General features: G+C 43.3%; 1 protein-coding gene and 1 pseudogene across 1 annotated transcript in view; one reads left to right on the forward strand and one right to left on the reverse strand.

Moving 5' to 3' along the window:
- Positions 1-16,232, reverse strand: part of Pfdn1 (prefoldin subunit 1) — a 59,013-nt gene extending 42,781 nt beyond the window's left edge. Inside the window, exons 1-2 of the mRNA XM_028886748.1 lie at positions 16,126-16,232; positions 12,573-12,739 (exon numbers count right to left, since the gene is read on the reverse strand). Of these exons, the coding sequence (XP_028742581.1) occupies positions 12,573-12,739; positions 16,126-16,158 (200 nt within the window). The 5' untranslated portion in view covers positions 16,159-16,232. The remainder of the gene's footprint in view (positions 1-12,572; positions 12,740-16,125) is intronic.
- A 974-nt stretch (positions 16,233-17,206) lies between these two features.
- Positions 17,207-17,320, forward strand: LOC114705145 (annotated as a pseudogene).
- The last annotated feature ends 7,003 nt before the right edge of the window (positions 17,321-24,323 follow it).

The raw sequence follows: 24,323 nt of genomic DNA on the forward strand, positions 1-24,323 counted from the left end.
AATTCATTTCCCCATTGGTCACTTCCCTTTGGGGTTGCAAATGATAATTAATGGTTATTGCCTCTCAATGTGATTCTTATCACCCCTCCGTTTGACCCTGGAAGCCTGGCTTTATATACCAGGACTTCCAGGGCACGGGATATGGAGAAGAGAAGAGAGAATGGAAGAACTAGATGGGTAAGAACTTGAAAGGAACAAACTGAGATGGGGAAGAACTAGGTTGTAGGGCTAGAAGAGAGGACCAGAGGAACGAGATGGAAGATGAGGAAGAGTCAGATGGGGAAGTACTAGCTAGGTAAGAACAAGATGAAAAGGACATAGATGAGGCAGAGTTAAGACAAGAGAATTAAGATAGAACTTAGAGGAAGCAGTAGATAAATATAGAGAGAAATTAGGCAAGAAAGGAGCTAGACATGAGAACAGAACTGAAGCTGTGTATAAAGGATGTTATGCCAGAGGAATTAAAGGAAGTGGACTATAGAGCTCGGTGTGCTGAGATTCTATTTCCTGAAAATAATCCTCGCCGTTAGTAGTTCTCTCTCCTGAGCCCCTGGGATGTATAATATTAAGGCTGGTCCCTCTAATATCATACAAGAGCTGGCAAGATGGCGGGCAGGAGAAAAACACCTGCTGCCGAGACTGACAGCCTGAGTTCAATCCTGGAACAAGAGAACCAACTCCCACCAGCTACCCTCTGATCTCCATACACTTGCATGTCCCTAACCCTGACACACACATACATACACACACACACACACACACACACACACACACACACACACGCCACATGTATAAATAAATTACAGCACTTAAATGCATTTCACAGCCTCACAGCCCTTCTCCCTATACTCAGGCTCTTACATTCTTTCCACTGCCTCTTCTACAATGGAGGAACTAAGGGAAGCTAAGCTTTAAAGAGGAAGGCATCGATGTCTTAATTAGCACTAAAAAAGGAGAAATAACTTGTAATGAAATCTTTCAAAACACATAGATGATTTTGAATGTTACCAAAACAAAGAGATTATGTCTGAAGCATGTGCCAATTTCTCTAATCCAATCATTACATATTGCAAGTTTGTACTGAAATGTCATAATAGGCTGGGTGTGGCACACACCTTTAATTCCAGCACTCGAGAGGCAGAGGCAGGTAGAAGTCAGCCTGGTCTAGAAAGCCAGTTCCAGGACATCCAAGGACTACATAGTGAAAATCTGTGTAATAGGTTTATACTAGGGTTATCTGACTTACATTTTTGACTGCTCTGTTGAAAAGAATGCTACAGGGGCTGGAGAGATGGCTCAGTGGTTAAAAGCATTTGTTCTTGCAGAGAACTGGGGTTCAATTCCCAGCATCCACATGGTGGTTCACAACCATCTATAACTCCAGTTACAGGAGATCTACCACCCTCTTCTGACCTCCATGGACGCTGGGCATGCACATAGCGCACAGACATACATGTGAGCAGAACATTCATACACATAAAATAAAGTGATAAATAAATCTTTTCTAAAACGTGTTTATAGAAAATAAGACCAAAGCCAGGCAGTGGTGATACATGCCTTTAATCCTAGCACTTGGGAGGCAGAAGCAGGTGGATCTCTGTGAGTTCGAGGCTGGATTGGTCTACAGAGCCAGATCCAGGACAGCCAAGGCTACAAAGAGAAACACTGTCTCCAAAAACAAAAAACACACTCCAAGAAAAGAAAAAAGGAAAGAAGGAAGGGAGGAAGGAAGGGAGGGAGGGAGGAAGGGAGGGAGGGAGGGAAGGAGGGAGGGAGGGAGGGAGGTCGAAAGAAAGAAAGCTATACAATGGTAAAGATAGAGCCCAATCAGAGGCAAGTGTTATAATCCAGGGCAGTCTTGACTGGGGTAGTGTTAAGTAGAAGAGTCAGATTATGGGCTAAATTCAGAGAAACAATAGTATTTGCTATTGGATTGGCTCTAAGATCAAATAAAAAAGGAATTCTCCAAGACGTGGCAGCACTAGAAGGATGGAAAAGCCATTTGCTAAAATGAGGAAGACTGAGCAACATGGCTTATTCACAAAGACAAGAACTTTATGTTGGCCAAGCTAACCCTGACATACATATTAGACCACCAACAGAGACGTAGAGCGGACAGCTGGATAAACAAGTTCAGAATTCAGGAAGGCAGCCTAAGTTAAAGTAAAAATGGGGGACTTGTCAGTATAGAAGACGACATCTGGAGGCTGGTGATGTAGTTGAGTCATTAGACACCTGCCTGATATGCAAAAAGTCCTGGGTTCAAACTCCTGAACCGTAAGCCAGGTATGGTAGGTAGCACACACCTATAAACTCAGCACTTAGGATGTCGAGGCAAGTGAGTCACAGATTTAAAGTCTGGGCTGGAGACACACTCTGGAAGCATGAGGACCTGAGTTCAGACCCACAGCACTCACGTAAAAAGCCAGACCTAGCACTGCACACCTTGTGACCCCAGGGCTGGGGAGGCAGACAGGAGGATTCCTGGAGCTCACTGACCAACTAGTCTTGATGAACTGTTGAATTCTAGGTTCAGTGAAATCTTGTCTCGGGACAAAAAAAAAAGGGGGGGGGGGTAGGTCTGGGGAGATGGATCTCAGGTGGTTAAGAGCATGTGCTGCTTTCACAGGACCTACATCTTCACACACAGGCACGCATGCGAACATGTACAGACACACACAAGGAACTTCAAGGTTAGCCTGGGCTACATATGATACTCTGTCTCAGAGAGAGAGAGAGAGAATGAATCCCAGTAAGACAATTAAATATAAAAGAGGGGGGAAAATCTACACAGAGAAACCCTGTCTCGAAAAAACAAAAAAAAAGCACACTGGACTCCTTCCTGGTGGGTGAAGTGAAGACTGAGAACCCACGGCAGGGACTGGACAGTCACGGCTCCTGAGGACCCCGGCCCCACCTACAAACGCCCTGTGATCTAGATATGCAAGGTACACTGCAAGGTTCAGTCTGTACTAATTTTAAAAACACCGTCTATTTTTAAGTCAAGACCATTACTCCTGAAATGGAAGCCGTAATACGTTAGTCTATTTTCAAACAGATGTTTATTTTGGGTTACTATTTGGCATTCTAAGTATTCTGGTAAACACTCACCTCTGATGTTTACCACTTTTATTCTGGCCTCATCAAACCACAAATGTTGAAGTAAGTAGTAAGAAAGCTTACTTCTTTTTTTCTTAAGATGTGATCTTTATTTCACTAGCAGCTTAAAATACTGGAAAAAATATACTCAAGGATAATGAAAAATGTTACTATTCTATGAGTACTGATAGACATATAGAGACAGAAAACTGATAAAAGAGCAGAAAGTCACAAAAAGTATTTTTTGATAATTTATTTAACTTTGTTTCATGTGCACTGGTATGAAGGTATCAGATCCCCCAGAACTGATCCGCCATGGGAGTGCTGAGAATTGAATCCAGGTCCTCTGGAAGAGCAGCCGGTGCTCTTAATTGGTGAGCCATCTCTCCAATCCCCTATAAAAAGTATTTCTAACATATGTCAAAAGTCAGAAACATACATGAAGGATGTATATTGGAAGCTGGTGTAGCAATCCTAGTTCTTGGGAATCTGAGTCAGGAAAATCAACGTTGGTTTGAGACTAGCCTGATCTACACAGTAAATTCCTCCAAGCCAGACTAGGCTACTGTGTGAGAAGATGTCTCAAAATGAAGCAAAACAAAACAAAAAATAGAATGCACATTGCCATCCAAATCTTTTACTCTCAGACAACATCAAAAGATAGGCAGAGAGCAGTCATGAGTTCTTACCTATTTAGAGACAGATTTTTAATACTAGGCTCTAGATGCTTGAAAGTTTTGATATCAGAATAATTTAAGTTCTCTTTGAAGCCAGAAGGCTAATAATGTCTTCCAAACACCCGCTCCATTTCAAGGTAATTGATATGCCTCCAGACAAGAAGGATGCTCAGCAGGTAAAAGCACCTGCCATCGGGCCTGACCACCTGACTTCAATTCCTGGGACCCACGTGGTGGATAGAGGGGAGTGACTCCCTCAAGCTGTCCTGACTACCACATGTGTTCCCACATACAAGAGATTAATTAACTCATTAAAATGATTATTTTAAAAAAGAGAGACAGGGGCTGGAAAGACCGAGCAGTGGTCAAGAGTACTTGCTGCAGTTCCAATGAACCCAAGTTCAGTTCCCAGAACCCACATGAGGCAGCTCACAGCCACTGGAACTCTAGAGGACACAACGACATCTTCCTGCACATGTGCACATGCATGCGCGCGCGCGCGCGCGCGCGCGCACACACACACACACACACACACACACACACACAAATAATAATTTTTTTTTAAAAGAGAGGTAATCAATAGCGTGGCTCGATGTGTTTGTGGGTCCACTGGCAATGAGACCAGGATACACAAACTGGGTACACAAACTGGCTTTTTAGAGCCCAATTCCCAATGCCTTACTTAACCGGGATGCAGTGGGGAGGGGCTTGGTCCTGCCCCAACTTGGTCCGCCATCCTGTGTTGACTGCCCAAGGGAGGCCTGACCTCCTATGAAGAGGGGATAGGGGTATGGATGGGCGGAGGTAGGGGGAGTAAGAGAAGGGGGAGGGGGAACAGGGGTTGGTATGTAAAATGAAAAAAAAAAATTAATTAAAAAAGAGAGAGAGAGAGGTAGTAAGAATTCCTGACCAGTAGGTATGCCTTGCTGGAGGCAGCGTGTCACTGTGGGGGCGGGCTTTGAGGTCTCCTGTGCTCAAGCTACACCCACTGTCAGTTCACTTCCCGTTGCCTGTGCGTCAAGATGCAGGGCCCTCAGCTCCTTCGCCAGCACCATGTCTGCTTGCACGACTCCATGTCACACTATGATGATAATGGACTGTGAGCCACCCCATTAAATGTTTTCCCTTTATAATAATAAATTAAAAAAAAAAAAAAAAGAATTCCTGACCAAGACGATGAGCTATTCTCTCACGCGCCACTCACTCTCAGTCCTGTGGTCTCAGCTCCAGGGCCCAGCAACAGGTTACAGGAGTGTGTCATCACACCTAGATCCCAGCAATTCCGGATACAAGTATCAAGAAAGAAGAGAATGCTAGCAAGTCATCGGTCTCACACTCTAGGTCAGTTCTTTCCTTTTTGGGAATTTCACTGAACAGGCACAGTTCTTGACACAAGCATGTCAGCCATCTCATTCAGATTAGACAGCAAGCTGTCCCTAAATTTGTCCCTCTGACATAAGCGGCAGTGAAAATTCTTTAGTACAACTTGAAATGGACTGTTTTTTTTCTCAGATAAGTCAGCTCGAATACAATTCCTCAGCGACAGAGTAACACAGGTCGCTGCAAGCGTCTGCAAGTGGCACTGGACGCCTCCCTGAGCTAACTCTGTGGATTCTTGTCTGTCATCAACCTGGACACACCGCGGGGTCCTGCTGCGTCGTTGAATGCCTGCTACCTTCATACGGCAAAGGCAGACTATGTTTAATCCCTTCTGTGGAAAAGACAGACAACAACAACAACAACAACAACAAAAAAAAAACCAAACCGTTTATCGGGTCTTTTTTTAAAAAGCTCTTTCTATTTTATGTGTTTGAGTGTTTTGCTACATGTACCACGTGTGGGCCTGGAGCTCATGGAGGACAGAAGAGGACATCAGATGCCCTGGAGTTACAGATGGTTGTGAGCCACCACGTAGGTGCGGGAAGTGAACCCTGGTCCTCTGGAAGAACGAGCAGCCAGTGCCCCCAACCACTGAGTCATCTCTCCAGCCCCTATGTCACGTCTGCTGGTGTCAGGAATTGTAGATGCTAAGTAACAGAATGAGTGAATTAGACTCTTAAAAAAAGAAAAAACAACAAAAAACCTTAAAGCCTAAAAATAAGCACCCCATAAGAAGGACACATAAATAACAATTCATTTTAGCGTGTTCGCACTAGTTAAGACAAGAGACTTTTTTAACAATTGGCTCTAATTAGCACAACACTTTCTAAGCTAATTTCCTGTGTTTCAGTGGGAATGTTTACATTCTGGAGGAGATGGGAGGGAAGACAGTAAGGAATTATTAAAGACGTCTTCTGCAGGAGAAACAAGACTGTGTAAGTCTTACGCAAATGTCTGCTAGGCTCTGCAGCCTGAAAACAATGACGTCACTGTACACAGCAGGGGAACAGGTCATAATGAGCATCAGACTTTTAAGTCATTGACAACTTAAGAAAATGAGGGAGATTACTCAAAGGTCCCCTCTCTCCAGAGATGCGCCCATCTGGGGTTCTATACAGATTCGACATCAACACAGCTGGAGTCATTTTTCCCAAACACACAGCGGGAAAAGATGTTTTGCTTTTCCTCAGAACTCTGAGCAATGGAAGCCAGGACTTTAAATGGCTCTGTATAAAACCTAAGAAGGGTGAGTCGGGTTCTATTAGTCAAAGCAGCTGAACAGCAAGGACCTCTCTTCTTTTAAAAGTAAAAATGTTTTAAAGTAAAAAGATAAAAAGATTACCTCTAAAAATCATCTTTGCATTGCTTTCTAAAACCCTAAAATACAGGTTAATCCCTCGGGAGAGAATATGAAAGGAACTTACAAATTTGCATTTGCAATAGGGCTCTCCCACCAAAAGTAATCGACACATTTTTCCCTTCTGTACTTAGCATCAAATATCTACACCTGGGGCTGGAGAGACGGCTCAACAGTTAAGAGCACTGGCTGCTGCTCTTCCAGACAGACCCTGAGTTCAATTCCCAGCAACCACATGGAGGCTCACAACCAGCTATAACTGTGGATCCACTATATCTGACACCCTCTTCTGTTGTGGAAGTGTACATGCAGACAAAATGCACAAATAAATAAATCCTTAAAAATAATAATAAATAGCTAAACCTGATTCTGGTAAGAGCAAAAGCATAGATTATGTTTATTGTACCACAACAGCAGTATAAACAAAGTCAACAATGTCTGCTGTGCTACACTTTTTAAATTTTTTTCTTACCTCTTGGGAATAAAATATTACTTTCTTCAATTTTAAAGTGACCTCACTTTAACTGGAAGATAAGCTCTATAGAGACACATGAAACTATAAAAGGGCTGCAAACATGAGCTGGCAAACTATCACCTACGTTAATATCTAACGTACGGAAACCACTGTCCTCCCCTTACCGGACGTCACAGTGAAATGACATGTCAACAGTCACACCGACGAATAAGACAACAGCATGGACAACATTACGGTTTTAGACAAAAGGCAAACTGACCGAGCTGTGGTGAAGAGTTTAGATTTCTTTACCCTAATTAGCTGAAAACTTGCTTGGGCGTTTTTTACAAAGCAACTAACTCTTGGCTATCGGGAGTGCACCTACTATTTTACTTTCTACCTATGCAGCGTTTAACTTAAGCTTACACTTCTAGATCTTTCAAGCAACAAAGATCAACCGTAAAATTACTTCAACAAGTAGAAATAGCCCACACTCCCCACCAGCAACCTCTGCATTGCCAGACGCTTATCCGGCTGGTAGATTTATACCATTGTTCATTCTTAGTTCCCTAAACGTAAAAAATACCCACAGAATGGTAGCATACCTCTGAATTGGTTTAAATATGGCACCAGGTTATTTTTAGTTGGCTTCGAGCTTTAAAAAGGGACTTATCATTCTTTTCAAAGGCTAATCTACTCAAGTTGCTCCCATGTTAAAAAAAAAAAAAAGAAAGAAAGGAAAAGATAAATAAAAGGACAATTTATCTGTTTTGAAAATTAGAAATGTTATTTATGCACGGCTCAACAAAAGGTTAGGATAGTTCTCACATCAAACCAAGGTCAGAATCGTGCCTATTGTTTATAAAAATACAGTCTTTTCAAACACTAGCATGGTTAAACGTTATTTGTGTGTATTTAAATAGAATTCTTATCAAAACATTAAAATTATTTTTAAAAACTCATCCTAGCCTATACAGAGTAAAAAAGAAAACTCAGATGATTAGAAATTGTTCCTTATTTGTGAAAAAAAAATACAAGAAATATTCACATCACATTCATCTGAAATCTGGATTCCCTCCTTGCACGCTAGAAAGATGCAAACGAAGCCCAACACTTCCAAATATCCAGACAGATCGTCCACAGTTGTAACTTTCATCACACTTCTCAAAGCAGCGCGGTGAGGTCAGCGCACAAACAGCTTAAGCAGCAAAACTAGAAATTGGTGGTAGTAGTATCAGGCTACATAACAGCCTCTCCAAAGAATATGAAGTAAGAGAACGAAAATGTGCTGGCACCGTCCCAGAAGACGGACAGATACAGCCTTGAACAATGAAGTTCAGAGCTTACAGTGGAGAGCAATTCATCTTCCCTGACCCCGCAGCTTGACTTTCTTTACTTTAACACCGAAATAGCCACATATAAGTTATTCAACACTACCAACCTTCTCTCTAAATATAAGCTGAAGGGCATGTGGGCTTGCAGAGATCTGTTTAAATACACACATACCCTGAAAAGGAAAATCTGTCTTCCATCTATGTGAAAATGAAGAAAGTCAGACACAATTATACTGTATAGAACAGTCTTTGTTACCCAAGAATCGCGCCTACGGCATAATTCTAAAGGTTTGGTGATTTCTTTGTTGTCAGTTTTGACACTCTGAAACTGCCTGGCATTAAAAATTAGTCAACTTTCTCAAGAGAAGTAATCCTAGCAGATTAACCGAGGCAGATCAGGCAACTTTGCTAAGAAACAAGTCCTTTGGCTTTAGTCACGGTTACTTTGTTTGTCAGTTTTGAGCTGGTATCACTGTGTAAGCAGGCAAGCCTGGAACTCCCGTTGTAGCCCACATTGGCCAGAAACTCAATAATCCTGCTCAGCCTCCCAAGTACTGGGATTTAAGGCATTCACCACCACACATGGCTTTACATACTACTTTGATAATTTCATCTTGACCAAATCATATATTAAAATAGGATTATAAACTCTAATTCTTGAACTTCTGACACTTTCTAAGCACAACTTTTCTCTAAAGAATCAAGAAGCTAGGCATGGCAGTGCAGGCCTGTAATCCTAACACTTAGGAGGTAGGGGCAAGAGTTCAAGACCACCCTTGTTACACACAGTTTAAGGCCAACCTGGGCTATCTAAGACGCTATGTCAAATAAACAAACAAACAAAATGCAGTTATCGTAGGCTGAAAAACAATCAAATTCAATTCAAATCAAAATATACTTATTTAACACATACTTTGTGCCAAACATTATTCTGAGAACGGTGGAACCCAAGGTGATGTATGTACACGATCTCAAGAGAGTCGATCATTGGGGAAATCACACGTGATCTACTGACAGTTAAAACAAAGGCCTTGGTGTTGCTGAAGAAAGAACGGGCAAATCCGGACAGGTTCCAAAGACATCACGAGACCCGAGACATATATTGAGCTCCTTTCACAAAGGAATATTGAAGGCCATGAACAGAATAAGCAAAGGTTAAAAAAAAAAAAAGAGAGAGCACAAAAACATGACATAAAGGGAAAAAACCCCACATAACAAGGGTAAAAATGTCTGGTGCACGTGCCAGTGCTCTCCTACACCCACCCCCACCCACCCCACCCACCCACCCCACACCCCACCCCCGCTCCATGACAGACACCACCAGTCAGTCAACCAGAGCACACTTAAAAACCACACGGAAACACAAAGAGCAGGACCGTGAGATGAAATGTCTAGGAACAGGAAGTAGTAGGACTTGAGGCTAGATGGGCCACTTAAAAACAGGTTATATGACCATGAACGTGAGACCGACAAGCTTAGACTCTCTCCTGCGGTGACAGAGGATAAACAAAGGGTTCTGTGAGGAATGACCGTTCTGTCACTGTGAGGAACGGCTGTGAGCAGACCCGGAGCACAGAAAGAACAGGTGGAGACCCTGCAGGGTGAGCTGCCCATAATCGCACTCTCGGGAGGTGAGGGCAGGTGACAGGAACTGCCTTGGCTACAACAAAAAATTCAAGCTAGCCTGGGCTACAGGAGACCCTATCTCAAAAAAATAAAAAATAAAAAAAGTTGAGACTACAGATCAGTGATACAGCACCTGTCTGGCAGGTGTGAGGCCCCCAGTTCAATATACCGAACAAAACAAACAAAAAACAGTAACTGTGGGCCACAAGAAAAGCAGAAGAATCTACAACTGGCTCTACCACAAAAGCAGAGTTTTAGGTTTTAAAATCATTTCTAAACAAAAATGGGGGTAAACTCATCATGTAATTAGAATTCTCAAACAGCATTCAAAAACGAAGGCAAAGGATGGGATTGGAGAAATGAATAACAACGTTAGACTCAAGATCTCTCAAGGCCATAAATTCAGAAGTAGGTATTCCAGGATTGGCATCAAGAAAGGGAACATCCTCATGACCAGACTGGCACTCAGCAAGTCTCTCCTGCCCTGAGGCACCAATACTCTGGCCAAATGGCAGATGCTGTTACCTCACATGCCCCACGACACAGGGCAGACTCAGGCTGCATGAAGTGCAGAACTCGAAGAAGCTTGTTTTAAAACCAAGGCTCGTCCAAAACTCTAAAAGTGCACACTACTCTTAAGAAATAGTTTATATGAAATAATACCATTCTGCCATTAACTACTTATATGTAAGTAAGTAAAATTCTATTATTCTTTGCATGAAATGCAACCTATCTGCAGAATTTTGGACAGAATGAAAAAAAAAGTAACTCACATATGCAATGTAAATGACATTAGTCTAATTAGATAGGAAAACTTCAGGGCTGAAGATGCAGCTTAGTGGTTGAGGACTTGTCTGGCATGCACAAAGCCCTAGTTTTGACTCTCAGAATCAAACATAAAACAATTAAAATTTAAAAGATTTTTAAAATTAAAAACATTAATTCCAATGCAGCACATTCCAGTAATCCTAGCACTTGGAAAATACATGTTCAGAAGCTAGCAAGAAGCTAGCCTGGGCTACATGAGACCCTCTCTCAAAAAAACAACAAAATGCTGGGCATGGGGGTACATGCATAATCCCAGCACTCAGGAGTCAGGGGCTGATGGTTCCCTGTGAGTTCAAGGCCAGTTTGGTGTACATAGTGAGTTCCAGGCCAGTCAAGGCTCCGTAGCTCCATAGAGAGACTATTAAAAAGAAAAAAATTCTTTGGCTGTTATAAATAAAGGCTAAAGTAATAATATAAAATCCAAGGATATTAATAGACTAGCATTACTGTTTTAAGACCTAAGTATATTCAAATTGAGGGATTAAATTACCATCCAGTGAATGCCAACAATGTATTTCACACTACACAGACACACAATCAAGGCTTCTGTACCATTAACAACCTCACAGATTGGAGCCAATACTGAACACCTGTAATCTCAGCACTTGGTGACACAGAGGCAGGAGGATCAGTTCAGTCACCCTCCGCTACACAATTAGTTTGAGGCCAGACTGAGCAAGAGTGAGACGTTCTCAAAAATAAAAGCAAAAGCAAACAAACAAAAACTCACAAAAGGGACCCTCATTCTCTTAAAATAAGACAAAATGAAAAATATGAACATAAGAGAAAATGTATGTGGTTCATTTGAGAAAGCAAATCCAACATTTATCATCACTTCTCTTTTAGCAGAAAGAATGAATTAGTCACGGGAAGGGTCACCTTGTCATGATGTCATTCTAAAGTTATTACAGAATTTTACACACTTGCTTGCTCCCAGGCAATCACAAAGAAGTCATCCTGAGACCAAGGTCAAATTCCATTCTAAAGATCCCCAAACTTAAAGTAGAGGTCCGTAAGAACATAATATCCAAAGGCCAAACACAGGACCCCCTCCTCCCCACTTAAAAAAAAATCACTTCTTCCCTGTTAGCTAACTGTAATGGAATGTGACCCATACACAAGGGCTTTCCCATTCTTCATTCTCTCAGAAAATATAAAGCAGACTTAATCTCTCTCATAAGGAGAATGTTTCTGATAGAAAAAATTGTAACACAGTGGTTAATTATATTAATAACCTAAGCCTTTTCCCTCCTCAGTGGCCCACTCACATTCTCAGGAGTGGTGCTTCTCCTTTCTCAGTAAACCGTCTCTATTTCCATTCATTAAAATAATTTTAAATAAATAGTTGATGATTAGTACAAAGGGTAAATTAGTGGGCACCTGCACTCACTTGGCGCAGACTAACGCACAGACACACTGTACACACATAATTAATAAAAATAAATTTTTAAAAGGGGAGGGGCTGGAGAGATGGCTCAGCCAGCAAGAGTTCCAGCTGCTCTTGCAGAGGACCCAGGTTCAGTTCCCAGCACCCACATCAAGAGACTCATAAACACCTACAACTCCAGTTCCTAAGGAATCTGATGCCTCCATGGGCGTGGGAGGCAGAGGAAGGGGGATCTCTGTGAATCCAAGGCCAGCCTGGTCTATAGAGTGGTATCCAGGATGGCCAGGAATATACAGAGAAACCCTATCTTGAGGGGGGGAAAAAAGAAAGCTTTTGTAGGTTTTAATCCAAGTTTTAAATAAATAATTCTACCACTTAATTCACACGAGGCTCTCGCAGACAAACGCCGCTCCAGCTGCATTTTACTTACATTCTTCCTACGCCTTCATACATGTTAGTTTCATCTACCAGCGTCATGATCTCTGTGTCTGTAAGGTGTGCGTGCTTTTTCGTTCTGTTTAGCTGTTCAATCTGTATGTCTGCAAGCTTCACCTTCTGCTGAGTATCAATAACTTTGGCTTGAAGCTCTGTGAAGGCCTAAGAAAAACAAGTCTTTGATTTAGAAAGGAAGCATCTAAGTCAAATTCTGATTTATTAAAACAGAACATACTAACCAAAGCTGTGAAATTTACCAAAATCAGAACAGAATTCTAATACTATGCTAAATTCTAAATGTACCCTATTCATAGTCTACCAATATGAACAAGACAAAAGTCCATTAAATACTACCCGTATTTAAATAACCAAAGAGTAATAAAAGGAATAAATAAAACACTCTGGGGATAAAACTCAGAGATCCAAAGCAAGAATTGTAAAAGAAAGAACTCACTACATCTGTATTACACAACTAGAATTCAGAGCACTTCACATTATTTCAAAATCCTGGCTGGAGACCCAGACCTGGTGTCTCATGCCTGTAATCCTAACAACTGGGAGGCGGAAGCAGAGGATCGGGAGTACTTTAGGACTCAGACACATAAGATATTCAAGGCCAGCCTGGGCTATAAGACACCTTGTCTTAAAAAAGAATTGTTTTTCAGGGTCAGTGAGATTGGCTCAGCAGATAAAGGCACTTGACATCAAGCATGATGACCTAAATTTGAGCCCTGGGAGCTGCATGGTAAGAGAGAACTAACTCCCTCAAGCTGTCCCCTGACCTCCACTTGGGCATGCAGTACCAGCATTCACACTCGAGCACATACACACACACACACACACACACACACACACACGTACAATGTAATTTTTAAAAGATTAAGATAGATAGATAGACAGACAGACAGAGATCTATGAGATGGCTCAGTAGGTAAAGGTTCTTACTACCAAGCCTAACAACCTGAGTTCCATCCCCAAACCTAAACCCACAAGGTAAAAGGAGACCTACACATACTCTGACCACACACTAGCATTGTGGCATGTGTGTGTCCACACTCACACACATCTGAGATTTACACGTCAGGGATAGAGGTGCACACTTTTACTCCCAGTACTAAAGGGGAAGACGCAGGAGGATCTCTTGTGATTTCAAGAACAGCCTGGTCTACACAGTGAGTTCCAGTTAGCCAGGGGCTTAAAAAAAAGGGGGTGACGGGGGTGGGGGGGTCCGACACTAAGATTTACAGCATGAAAGAATGCTGCATAAGATTAAGTTTACATGTGTCAAGTCAAGAACGGCAAAGAGCAAGACGCACGCATACTTAGCGTCCCCAGAACAATAACAAATGGCTTCTTTTATTAGGAACAACAGCTATTTCAGCTGTCCTGTTGCTTAGACAAAGGTTAACCAGAGGCAGCTACTTAAGATGTTACTGGGAGCTAGGAAACCGTTCAGTCAGCTGGCCTAAGGTTCACGCCCCAGGACCCACAAAGAAAGTTGAGCTTGGGAGCTAGAGGGATGGCTCAGAGGTTAAGAGCACTTGATATTCTTGCAGAGAACCCAGGTTTGGTTCCCAGTACCCACACAGCAGCTCACAACTACCTGTAACTACAGTTTCAGGGGGATCCAACACCCTTTTCTAGCCTAAGGGGGCTGTACACATATGGTATACTCAGACATTCATGCAGGCAAGACACCCACATACATAAAAATACAACTCGTCCTTGTTGAATGCTAGGCATGGAGGCAGAGAAAAAAAGAGGATCCTTGAAGCTCGCTAGCCAGACAATCTAGTCAAAGTGGCACTCCCTAGGTCCCAGTGAGTGGCCTTATCTCAAAATACAAGGTGAACCGTCCCTGCCTTGAATGCAGAAATCCCTAGCATTGGGGAAACTGGGTGTAGTGGTTGGTGCATGCCAGCTACACAGTCAAGTGCCAGGCCAGCCCAGGCTACGTGAGACCTTGTCTCTGAGGGAAAACAAAACCAAACCAGAATCTGGGCCGGTGAGATGGCTCCTCTTGACTAAAAGGTCTGTTGATCAGAGTTCAAGTCCCAGGTGCCACTTGAACCAACTCCCAAAAGTTGTTCTCTGACCTCCCCTAAGCAACTTGAAGGTGTGTCTACACACACACACACACACACACACACACACACACACACACACAAATATACAACTTTTAAAATATGTTGCTCACCTACAGAATCTATTTATTATTGTGTGTTGAGTATGGGCCAGTGTGCTGGGGTGTGCCTCTGAGACATTATAGAGCAACTTCGAGCCGTTCCCTCCTTCCACCTTGGGTTGCAGGGACAGAACTTTAACAGCCAGGCTATCTGGCAAGGGTCTTCATGTGCTGACCCATCTTGCTGCATGGGACTCAATCTTTTAAGACTTTTCTTGCCAGTGACCCTAGCACAGTTCTGCTATCCTAATAGTCTGGCGGAGGCAGCAGCACTAAAGAGCATTGGGAGTTCAGGGCCTGACCAAACAAACAAACCACATACCACAAAAACACTAGAAATTTACCTTTCTAGAAAAGTAGATTTAAACTGAATGAATTCTAGGGCGCTTTCTAATTATAGCCAACTCTCCACAAAGAAAGCACAGTCTGAGGTCTTGGTAGTGTTAGGGTCCTAAGACTTTTAAGTGGCAAAAATGTTTCCTATTAACAACCCATTTTATAAACCAGCATTTGACTCAAGACTGTAATTCCAGAACTCAAGAGGCTGAGGAAGGAAGACTGCCTGTAGTTGCAAGCCAGCTTGGCTACACAGTCTTTAAAAAAAAGGGGGAGAGGCTGGAGAGATGTCTCAGTGGTTAAGAGCAATGACTGCTCTTCCAGGGGACCGGGGTTCAATTCCCAGCACCCATATGGCAACTGACAACTGCCTGTAACTCCAAGATCTGACACTCTCACAGTCATGCAGGCAAAATGCAGGCAAGATACCAATGCACATAAAATAAAAATAAATAAATTACAAAAAAAAAAAAAAGCAAAATAACAAAAACCATTTATAAGCAACAGACTGAACAAAAAGGAAAATCCTCTGACCGCTCATTTGGAAATCCTTACTGGCTCCTTACTGGATACTGGATTTGGGGACGGGTGTGGGAAATTCTTTAAAAAGGCGATGGGTGTAGAAACAAGGACCTTGCAAGGGGTGGTACAGAACGCATGACCTAAAAGCAAAGGCGAGCGTGGAGTTTTTCAAGTCGACTCCAGCAAGCACTTTGAAGGGCATCTGCATGAGACGCTGTCTTCAGTTCTTGCTTTGAAATTGGGTCCCTGACGGCTCCAAAACGCCGGGAGAGGAGGACACTGCAGCCCACTCACCCACCCGCCCTAAGCAGCTCCCGCCAGCGAGAGCCCCCCGGGGACCCCGGTCCCGCCGAAGCAGAGCGGGCGGTCTCAGGACTCCGGGAAGCCAGGCCCCGCCCCTACAGCCTCTTTCCTTCAGCGAGACGTGATCCCCCCTCTCTATTACTGTCCCCACTCGCTTCGTCATCCAAACAGTAGGCTCTGTCTGCTCAAAAGCCCCCGTTACCTTCTTCAGCTCCAGGTCCACGGGGGCCGCCATATTGGAGCACTCTACGCGCCTGCGTTAGATGCCAGCCGGAAAGGGACGGGGGAAGGGCGCGTTCGGGTTTACTTGCGAGGCTTCCTTCTGCGCCTGCGCATAAATCAAACTCTAACCCAGATTTCTCACTCCGTCTGTCTAATCTACCCTACTCCGCCACTCGGCCGTGAGACAAGTGGCTCAAAACATTTGGGAATTCCGATAAAATCTGATGAACGTGTGACCGCTCAGGTGTGGCTCTTAGTTATCTTCCGCACACAATTAGACAAACAGCTTCCGGCATGCCAGTAAGACCATTAGAAGAAGGTGCAATTGGAATAGCCACCCAGAAAGAACTTAATTCTGCTAAAGCCTCTTCAGAGATCTTCTAGACATAGTGCTTTTCAAAACAAGCCGCATATGATTGTTGAAGTCAGATTCCTGGCTGGGGGTGTAGTTCAATCGGCAGAGTACTTACCTAGCACACTTGAAACTCTGGGATTGATCCACAGCACGGCACAAAATAGGTGTGATAGTGCATGCCTGTGCCCCAAATGCTAGATAGGTGGAGGCAGCAGGATCAGAAACTCAAGGTCCAAAAGCAAGATGGCCCAGGGAATAAAGGTGCTTGTCCCCACGCCTGACTACAATGAGTTCAATCCCAAAAATCCAAGTGGTGCAGAGAACTGATTCCCACAAGTTATCCTCTGACTTATGCACACACACATACAATAAATAAATGCAAAGTTTAATTACAACTAGGAACTGGAGAGATGGGTCAGAGCATGTACTCCTCTTCCAGAGGACCACCCACATCAGATGGCTCACAAAAAGCTATACCTCCAGCTGCAGGGGAGTCCAACACCTCTCGCCTCTGCAGGCACCTGTGTTTATATGCTCGCACAGACGCACACATGAATACATAATTAAAATTAATAAGAATAAACATTTTTAAAAATTAAAAAAGTTCAAGTTATCCTCAGCAGCATAGAGAGTTGGGGGGTCAGCTTGGGCTACACGAGGCTTGTCTCAAAAAACAAAACTGGAAAACTTAAAAATAATAGATGAGGTCTACGGCCATACCACCCTGAACGCGCCCGATCTCGTCTGATCTCGGAAGCTAAGCAGGGTCGGGCCTGGTTAGTACTTGGATGGGAGACGCTGGAATACCGAGGCTTAGAAAATAAAAATTATAAAAAAAAAAAAAATAGATGAGGGTCAAGCATGTTGGCCTATTGCCTGTGATCCCAGCACTAGGGAAACTGAGGCAGAAGAATAACCATGAATTTAAGGGCAGTCTGCTCATGATTCCAAGCTATTTATACAGGGATAACAAGCCAGGAAAGAGAGGGGGCAGGGTACCAACTGGGATCTTATACAGAGATACATTTTGGCTTTGGTTCTGTCTTTCTCTCATTCCTGCTTGGCACACCATTTTATATAAGGACTTAAGTAATTCTAGAGAATACACAGCCAGTGTGGAACTAGAAGTATACTGAAGCATCCACGTCTCTCAACCTCTGCTTTACACTTGGTACCTTCCCATCTCTCTCGGCTCTGCAGGCACCTGTGTTTATATGCTCGCACAGATGCACACATGACTTTGGCTTTCTATAATTCACTTCACCAATTGTCTCTTCAACTGTGTCTCATTTATCATTTCACTCATCCATTGAGTTTTTAACCTCAATACCTAATACACTTCAATTTCTTGCTTAGTTTTCACTATGCTTTTTTTCTTTTTCTTTTTCTTTTCTTTTTTGGTTTTTTTTGTTTGTTTGTTTGTTTGTTTGTTTTTTGAGACAGGTTTCTTTGTGCAACAGCCCTGGCTGTCCTGGAACTCATTGTAGACCAGGCTGGCCTCGAACTCACAGAGATCTGCCTGCCTCTGCCTCCTGAATGCTGGGATAAAGGCATGAGCCATCACTGCCCGGCGATTTTGCTCTTTTGAGACAGAATTTTACTCCATATCCCATGCTAGCCTTGAGCTGATCCTCCTGCTTCAGCCTCCCAAATACCGGCATAATAGGTGTGCACCACCAAGTCCTGTTAAAACTGCAGCTTCAAAAATTCTACTTAGGCCAGTCTGGGCTGCAAAATTAAATTCTGCCTCAAAAAAAAAAAAAAAAAAAAAAAAAAAAACAGGAAAAATAATTCCACTTGGTCATTTTCAAATCTATCTGCTCTTTTCCATAATTTCATGATGTTACTTGATATTGAGTGCAATTAGAGCATACTCAATGTAAGTAATGTAGACTTTCTTTACAATGCCCTGAGCCCGAGGTTTTCTGGATGTGCCTTCTTTTGTTGAGAATATCTGATGGATCTCTCTTGTGATGGTTTGATCCCAGCACTGGGGAGACAGATCTGCCTAGATCTCTGTCCAGACCAGCCAGGACTATATAGTCTAAAAACAAGAATGAAAGAAACATCTTTGTGAATGGCTTCCTCTTTTTGGGGGTGGGGGATTTACTTTGAGACAGGGTTTTTCTGTGTAGCCCTGGCTGTCCTGTGTTGCACAAGTCCTAAATGGTCTTATAATAAAAACCTGGAGCCAGATATTGGGGTAAATGCTGAAAGATCAGAGGAAACAAGCCACAGCCACTTCTCACCTCACCAACTCATCAGCCAATTAGAGAAGATCCTGTCTCCATGAATCCTCAGACTGAATGCCTCTGAGTCCTCAGCCTATTATTCGAATCTTAGATGATCTTTTAATAAAAAAATAAAAATAGGGCTGGGCGGTGGTGGCCCATGCCTTTAATCCCAGCACTTGGGAGGCAGAGTCAGGTGGATCTCTGTGAGTTCGAGGCCAGCCTTGTCTCCAAAGCGAGTTCCAGGAAAGGCGCAAAGCTACACAGAGAAACCTTGTCTTAAAAAACCAAAAAAATAAATAAATAAAAATAAAAAATAAAGTAAAATAAAAAACCCAAAGCCAGATATCAGGGTGAAAGCTGAAGGATCAGAGAAGCAGAACAGCCAGCCACTAGTTCTTACCTCTACGAAATCCTCAGCCTGAAGAGAGCGAGTTCCTGTTTCCTCATGGTTTATATACCTTTCTCTGCCCTGCCATCTTACTTCCTGGGATTAAAGGCGTGTGTGCTTCCCAAGCACAGGCATGAGATCTCAAGTGCTGGAATTAAAGGTGTGTGCCACCACTGCCTGACCTCTGCGTCTAATCTAGTGGCTGGCTCTGTCTTCTAATCCTCAGGCAAGTTTATTAGGGTGCACAATATATCAGTCGAAAAGGCCTAATTCCTGTCTCCTCCCACCTTATATTCCTTTCTCTGCCCAACCATATCACTTCCTGTCTCAACCTTCCTGGTTGTGGGATTAAAACCATGTGACTCCCAAGTGCTGGTATTAAAGGTCTGTGCTATCACTGCCTAGCTGTTTCTCTTTTAAACTGGATTCATCTCTTGTAGTCCAAAATGGCTTTGAACTCATAGAAATTCAGATGGATTTCTGCCTCCCAAGTGCTAGGATTAAAGGTGTGTGCCACCACTGCCTGACCTCTATGGCTGGCTCTGTCCTCTGATCTTCAGGCAAGCTTTATTTTTTTAGATTACAAATATATCACCACAGTCCTGGAACTCTCTCTGTAGACCAGACTGGCCTCAAACTCAGAGATCTGCCTGCCTCTACCTCCTGAGTACTGAGATTAAAAGCATGTGCCACCACAGCCCAGCTCTCTTCCATTTCTATCTACCATAAACGTTATGAAATTTATGAGTTCCAGACTATTCTCTCTCTCTCTCTCTCTCTCTCTCTCTCTCTCTCTCTCTCTCTCTGTGTGTGTGTGTGTGTGTGTGTGTGTGTGTGTGTGTGTGTGTGTAGGTTGGAATGTTAGGGAAATAAAAAGAATCATGTGGCAGGATGGTAGATGTCAGTGTGGAGATAGATGAGGTTAGATCATGAAATACTTTGTATGGTTAGATTAGAATGGCATTTTGAGTGTGATTGAAAGCCACTAAATGACTTTACATTACATAATTTTCATGTGTGCACTTTAGGGTGTGTTACATTGTATGTTTGTGTTTTGTCTATGTATAATGTAGTTGTTAGTGTGTGCAGGTGTACATGTGGGTGTATGTGCACCTGTGTGTATACAGCAGCGTGTGTAAGTGTGCAGGTGTGTGTGTGTGCACCTGTGTGTATAGAGCAGCATGTCTAAGTGTGCATGTGGGTGTGTGTGCACCTGTGTGCAGAGGGCAGTGTGTGCAGGTGTGCAGGTGGGATGTGTGCACCTGTGTGTATAGAGCAGCGTGTGTAAGTGTGCATGTGGGTGTGTGTGCACCTGTGTGCAGAGGGCAGTGTGTGCAGGTAGGTGTGTGCACCTGTGTGATAGAGCAGCGTGTGTAAGTGTGCAGGTGGGTGTGTGTGCACCCACCTGCATTGCTTGGTGTCTTTCCTCAACTGCTTACTTCCTTTATTTTTTTGAGACCAGTCTCCTTACTTAGTTAGATAGGCTGCCTGATGATCTCCAGAGAGCCACCCGTTTCTGTCCCCTCAGCACATGTGTTACACAAGTGTGCCACCAAAGACTTCCTTTTTACATGGGTTCTGGGGATCTGAACTCCAGATCTCATGCTCATATGACACTCTCTTTACTGACTAAGCCGTATTCCCAGCCCTGGAAGCCACCAAATGGTTTCAAATGAGTTATTGATACAATCTCATTTTCAAAAGAACATTATAGGTTATAAAGGGGGAATGAAATGGAGAAATCAAGAATGGAGGCCATACGGTTAGGACACTGTCACAATAGGCCAGTAGAGAGATGGTGGTCACAGCTGCAGGAAAAACTTTGAGTGTTTGCTTGTTTGTTTGTTTTCAGGTTTGTGTTTTGGTATATGTGTCTGTATGTGTATATGTGTTCATGCATGTACATGATGAAGTGTGGAGGGATGGGTGGGTGGGTCAGAAATCAATATTAGGTATCCTTTTCTATCATTTTCCACTTAAATTTTTGTTTGTTTGCTTTGTTTAGTTTGTTTTTCGAGACAGGGTTGCTCTGTATAACAGTCCTGGCTGTCCTAGAACTCACTCTGTAGACCAGGCTGGCCTCGAACTCACAGAGATCACCTGCCCCTGCCTCACGAGCGCTGGGATTAAAGGTGTGTGCCACCACCGGCCACCTGAGAGACTGTTTCTCACTGAACTTGATAACACAGCTAGACTAGCTGGCCAGCAAGCTCTAGGCATTCCCCTGTCTCAGCTTCCCAACACTGGGACTAAAGATGCACCCTACTGCAACTTTTTACACAGGTCGTGGGGATTTGAACTCCGGTCCTCACGCTTGCACAGCATGACCTTTACCAACCTCTCCAAATCCCAGACCCGTGTGTGTGAGTGTGTGTGTGTGTGTGTGTGTGTGTGTGTGTGTGTGTGTGTGTGTGTGTGTTTTGTTTTTTGAGACAGAGTCTCCTGTAATCTAAGCTGACTTGAACTTCTGGCCTTTCCACCTCTACCTCTCAAGGGGGTTGCAGACTTTTGCCATCATGCCTGGTTATTCCGTGGGTTTGTTGTCATTGCTGTGTGTATGGTGCTGGGGATTGAACCCATGGCCTTGTGCTTTCGAGGCAAGTGCCTTGCCACTGAGCTACAGCCCCATTCCTATTGTGTGGGGGGAGGGGAGGCATTATTTATTTATTTATGAGATTCTTTTTATCTACTATTTATTTCACAGAGCCTTATGGGGGCATTACACTCACCCCAATCCTCTACTTCAGACTCCAGAGCACTGGGATGACAGTGAAGCACCAATAATGTAGGTTTAGAGAGAAGTAAGTGTATCCACAGAAGATTTGGAAAATGTCACGCACACAATAATTAGCAGAATCAAGAGCCAATTAATAGCCAGGCATAGGGGCACAAGCTTTTAGTCCCAGCTTTGGGAGGCAGAGGGCAGGCAGATGGATCTCTTTGAATTCCAGGACAGTTTGGTCTACAGAGCAAGTCCCAGGACAGCCATAGAGAAACCCTGTCTCAACCCTGTGTCTTAGTTAGGGTTTTCCTTGCTGTGAAGAGACACCATGGCCACGATAACGCCTATAAAAGAAACATTCAACTGTGGTGGCCCGCTTACAGTTTAGAGATTCAGTCCATCATGGCAGGGAGCACGGTGGTGTGCAGGCAAATGTCCTGATGGCTACATCTTGGCCAGAGAGCATCAGGAAGTCAACTGACACACTGGACAGTATCCTGAGTACATAAAATCTCAAACCATCCCCACAGTGACACATGTCCTCCAACAAGGCCACACCCTGTGGTGATAGTTGATGCTCTAACAAATAAAGCTTGCCTGGAGATCAGAGTGTAGAGCCAGCCACTAGTTAACCACAGAGTCCAGGCAGCAGTGGCACATACCTTTAATCCCAGCACTTGGGAGGAGGAAGCAGGTAGATCAGAAGTTCGAGGCCACCCTGGGCTACACAAGATTGATCCAGTCTAAAAGAGAAACAGAGCCAGGTGGTGGAGGCTCACGCCTTTAATCCAAGCACTTGGGATCTCATGCATTTGATCCTAGTACTTGTGAGGCACACACCTTTAATCCCAGCACTAGGAAGGTGGAGACAGGAAGTATATGGCTGAGCAGAGAAAGGAATATAATGTGGGTGGGAGGAGACAGGAGCTCAACCCACCTTTTCAGTCTGAGGATTCAACAGAGGTAAGAAGTTTCTCTAGGGACTGGCTCCTTTACTTCTCTGATCTTTTAGCATTTACCCTGATATCTGACTGTGGGTTTTTATTAAGACCAATTAGAATTCAAGCTACAATACCCACTCCAACAAAGCCACACTTCCTAATAGTGCCACTCCCTTTGAGATTATGGGATAATGGGAGTCAACTACATTCAAACTACTACACCCCTCATCCCACAGCCAAAAAAGGGAGCCAATTAATATATATCATTTGATATAAAGCATATATCAAAATATGCTTTTCTGGCTTTATCTATTAGCTCCTCATATTCTAATTTTTAACAAATTTAGAAATAAAATAGAATTACTGAATATTTAAAATTTACTTCTATATTAGGTATTACTTCTATTTTAAAACTATTTTCAAGTTCAATGACTTTTTATATTACTCTTTGTTTATAAAGACATTAAGCACAAAATGGAATTCAAATGCATTAGATTTTAAAAGAAGCAGGAAGTCGTGGCTCATGCTTGTAAATCCAGCATTTGGAAGGTCAGGCAAAAAGAGCAGAGGCTCACGGTCAGCCTAGGCTGTATCCACAGCAAGTTTCCAGGTCAGCACGAGTTACGTGAGACCCTGTCTCAACCTGCCCCTCCTCTCAAAAAGTGGGTTGTTGTTTTTTTTTGTTGTTGTTGTTGTTTTGTTTTGTTTTGTTTTAATTACAGGGCCTGGAAAGATAGCTGAGTGGTTAAGAGCACTGACCGCCCTTGCAGAGGACCCAGGTTCAATTCCTAGCACCCACATGGTAGCTCATAACCTTCTGTAACTGCAGTTCTGGGGGATCAAATGCCTTCTTTGTTCTCTGTGGGTACCGTGTGCATGTGGTGCATGGACAGGTAAAACATCCATACACATAAAGCAGAAAATTACAGTAACAATATCATAAATCCACAAAGAATTTTACAAATAATATCAAATAAGGTGAAGTTTATTAAATGCTTTATAAATCTAGAATTTTATTTTATTTTATTTTTGATTTTTTTCAAGACTGGATTTCTCTGTATAGCCCTGGCTGTCCTAGAACTCACTCTGTTGGCCAGGCTGGCTTTGAACTCAGAGATCCACCTGCCTCTACCTCCAGAGTGCTTGGGTTAAAAGTGTGCGCCACCACATCTGGCTGAATTTTACTTCCTTTTGATTGTTTTTGAGATAGTGCCTCACTCCGTAGCTCTGGCTGTCTTGACACAGAGATCTGCCTGCCTATGTCTCTGGAGAGCTCGGATTGAAGACATTTACTACACCTGGCTCTTTCTTTTTTAAAATTTATGTGTATATGTGCCAGTGTGGGCTTATGTACACCATGGTATTCTGGTGCTCATGAACAAGGAGTCACAGAGAAGTTGTTGGATCCCCTGGAAGTGGGGGAGGGACCCAGCACCCTGTTTCATTTCATTCTTATCTGTACAGTTTAAAAAAACAAAACACCAGGCTGATGATATAGCTCAGCAGGTAAAGGTGCTTGCCACCAAGACTGACCACCT

Source organism: Peromyscus leucopus, chromosome 19 (assembly GCF_004664715.2).
Source record: "Peromyscus leucopus breed LL Stock chromosome 19, UCI_PerLeu_2.1, whole genome shotgun sequence".
Classification (NCBI taxonomy): Eukaryota; Metazoa; Chordata; class Mammalia; order Rodentia; family Cricetidae; genus Peromyscus; species Peromyscus leucopus.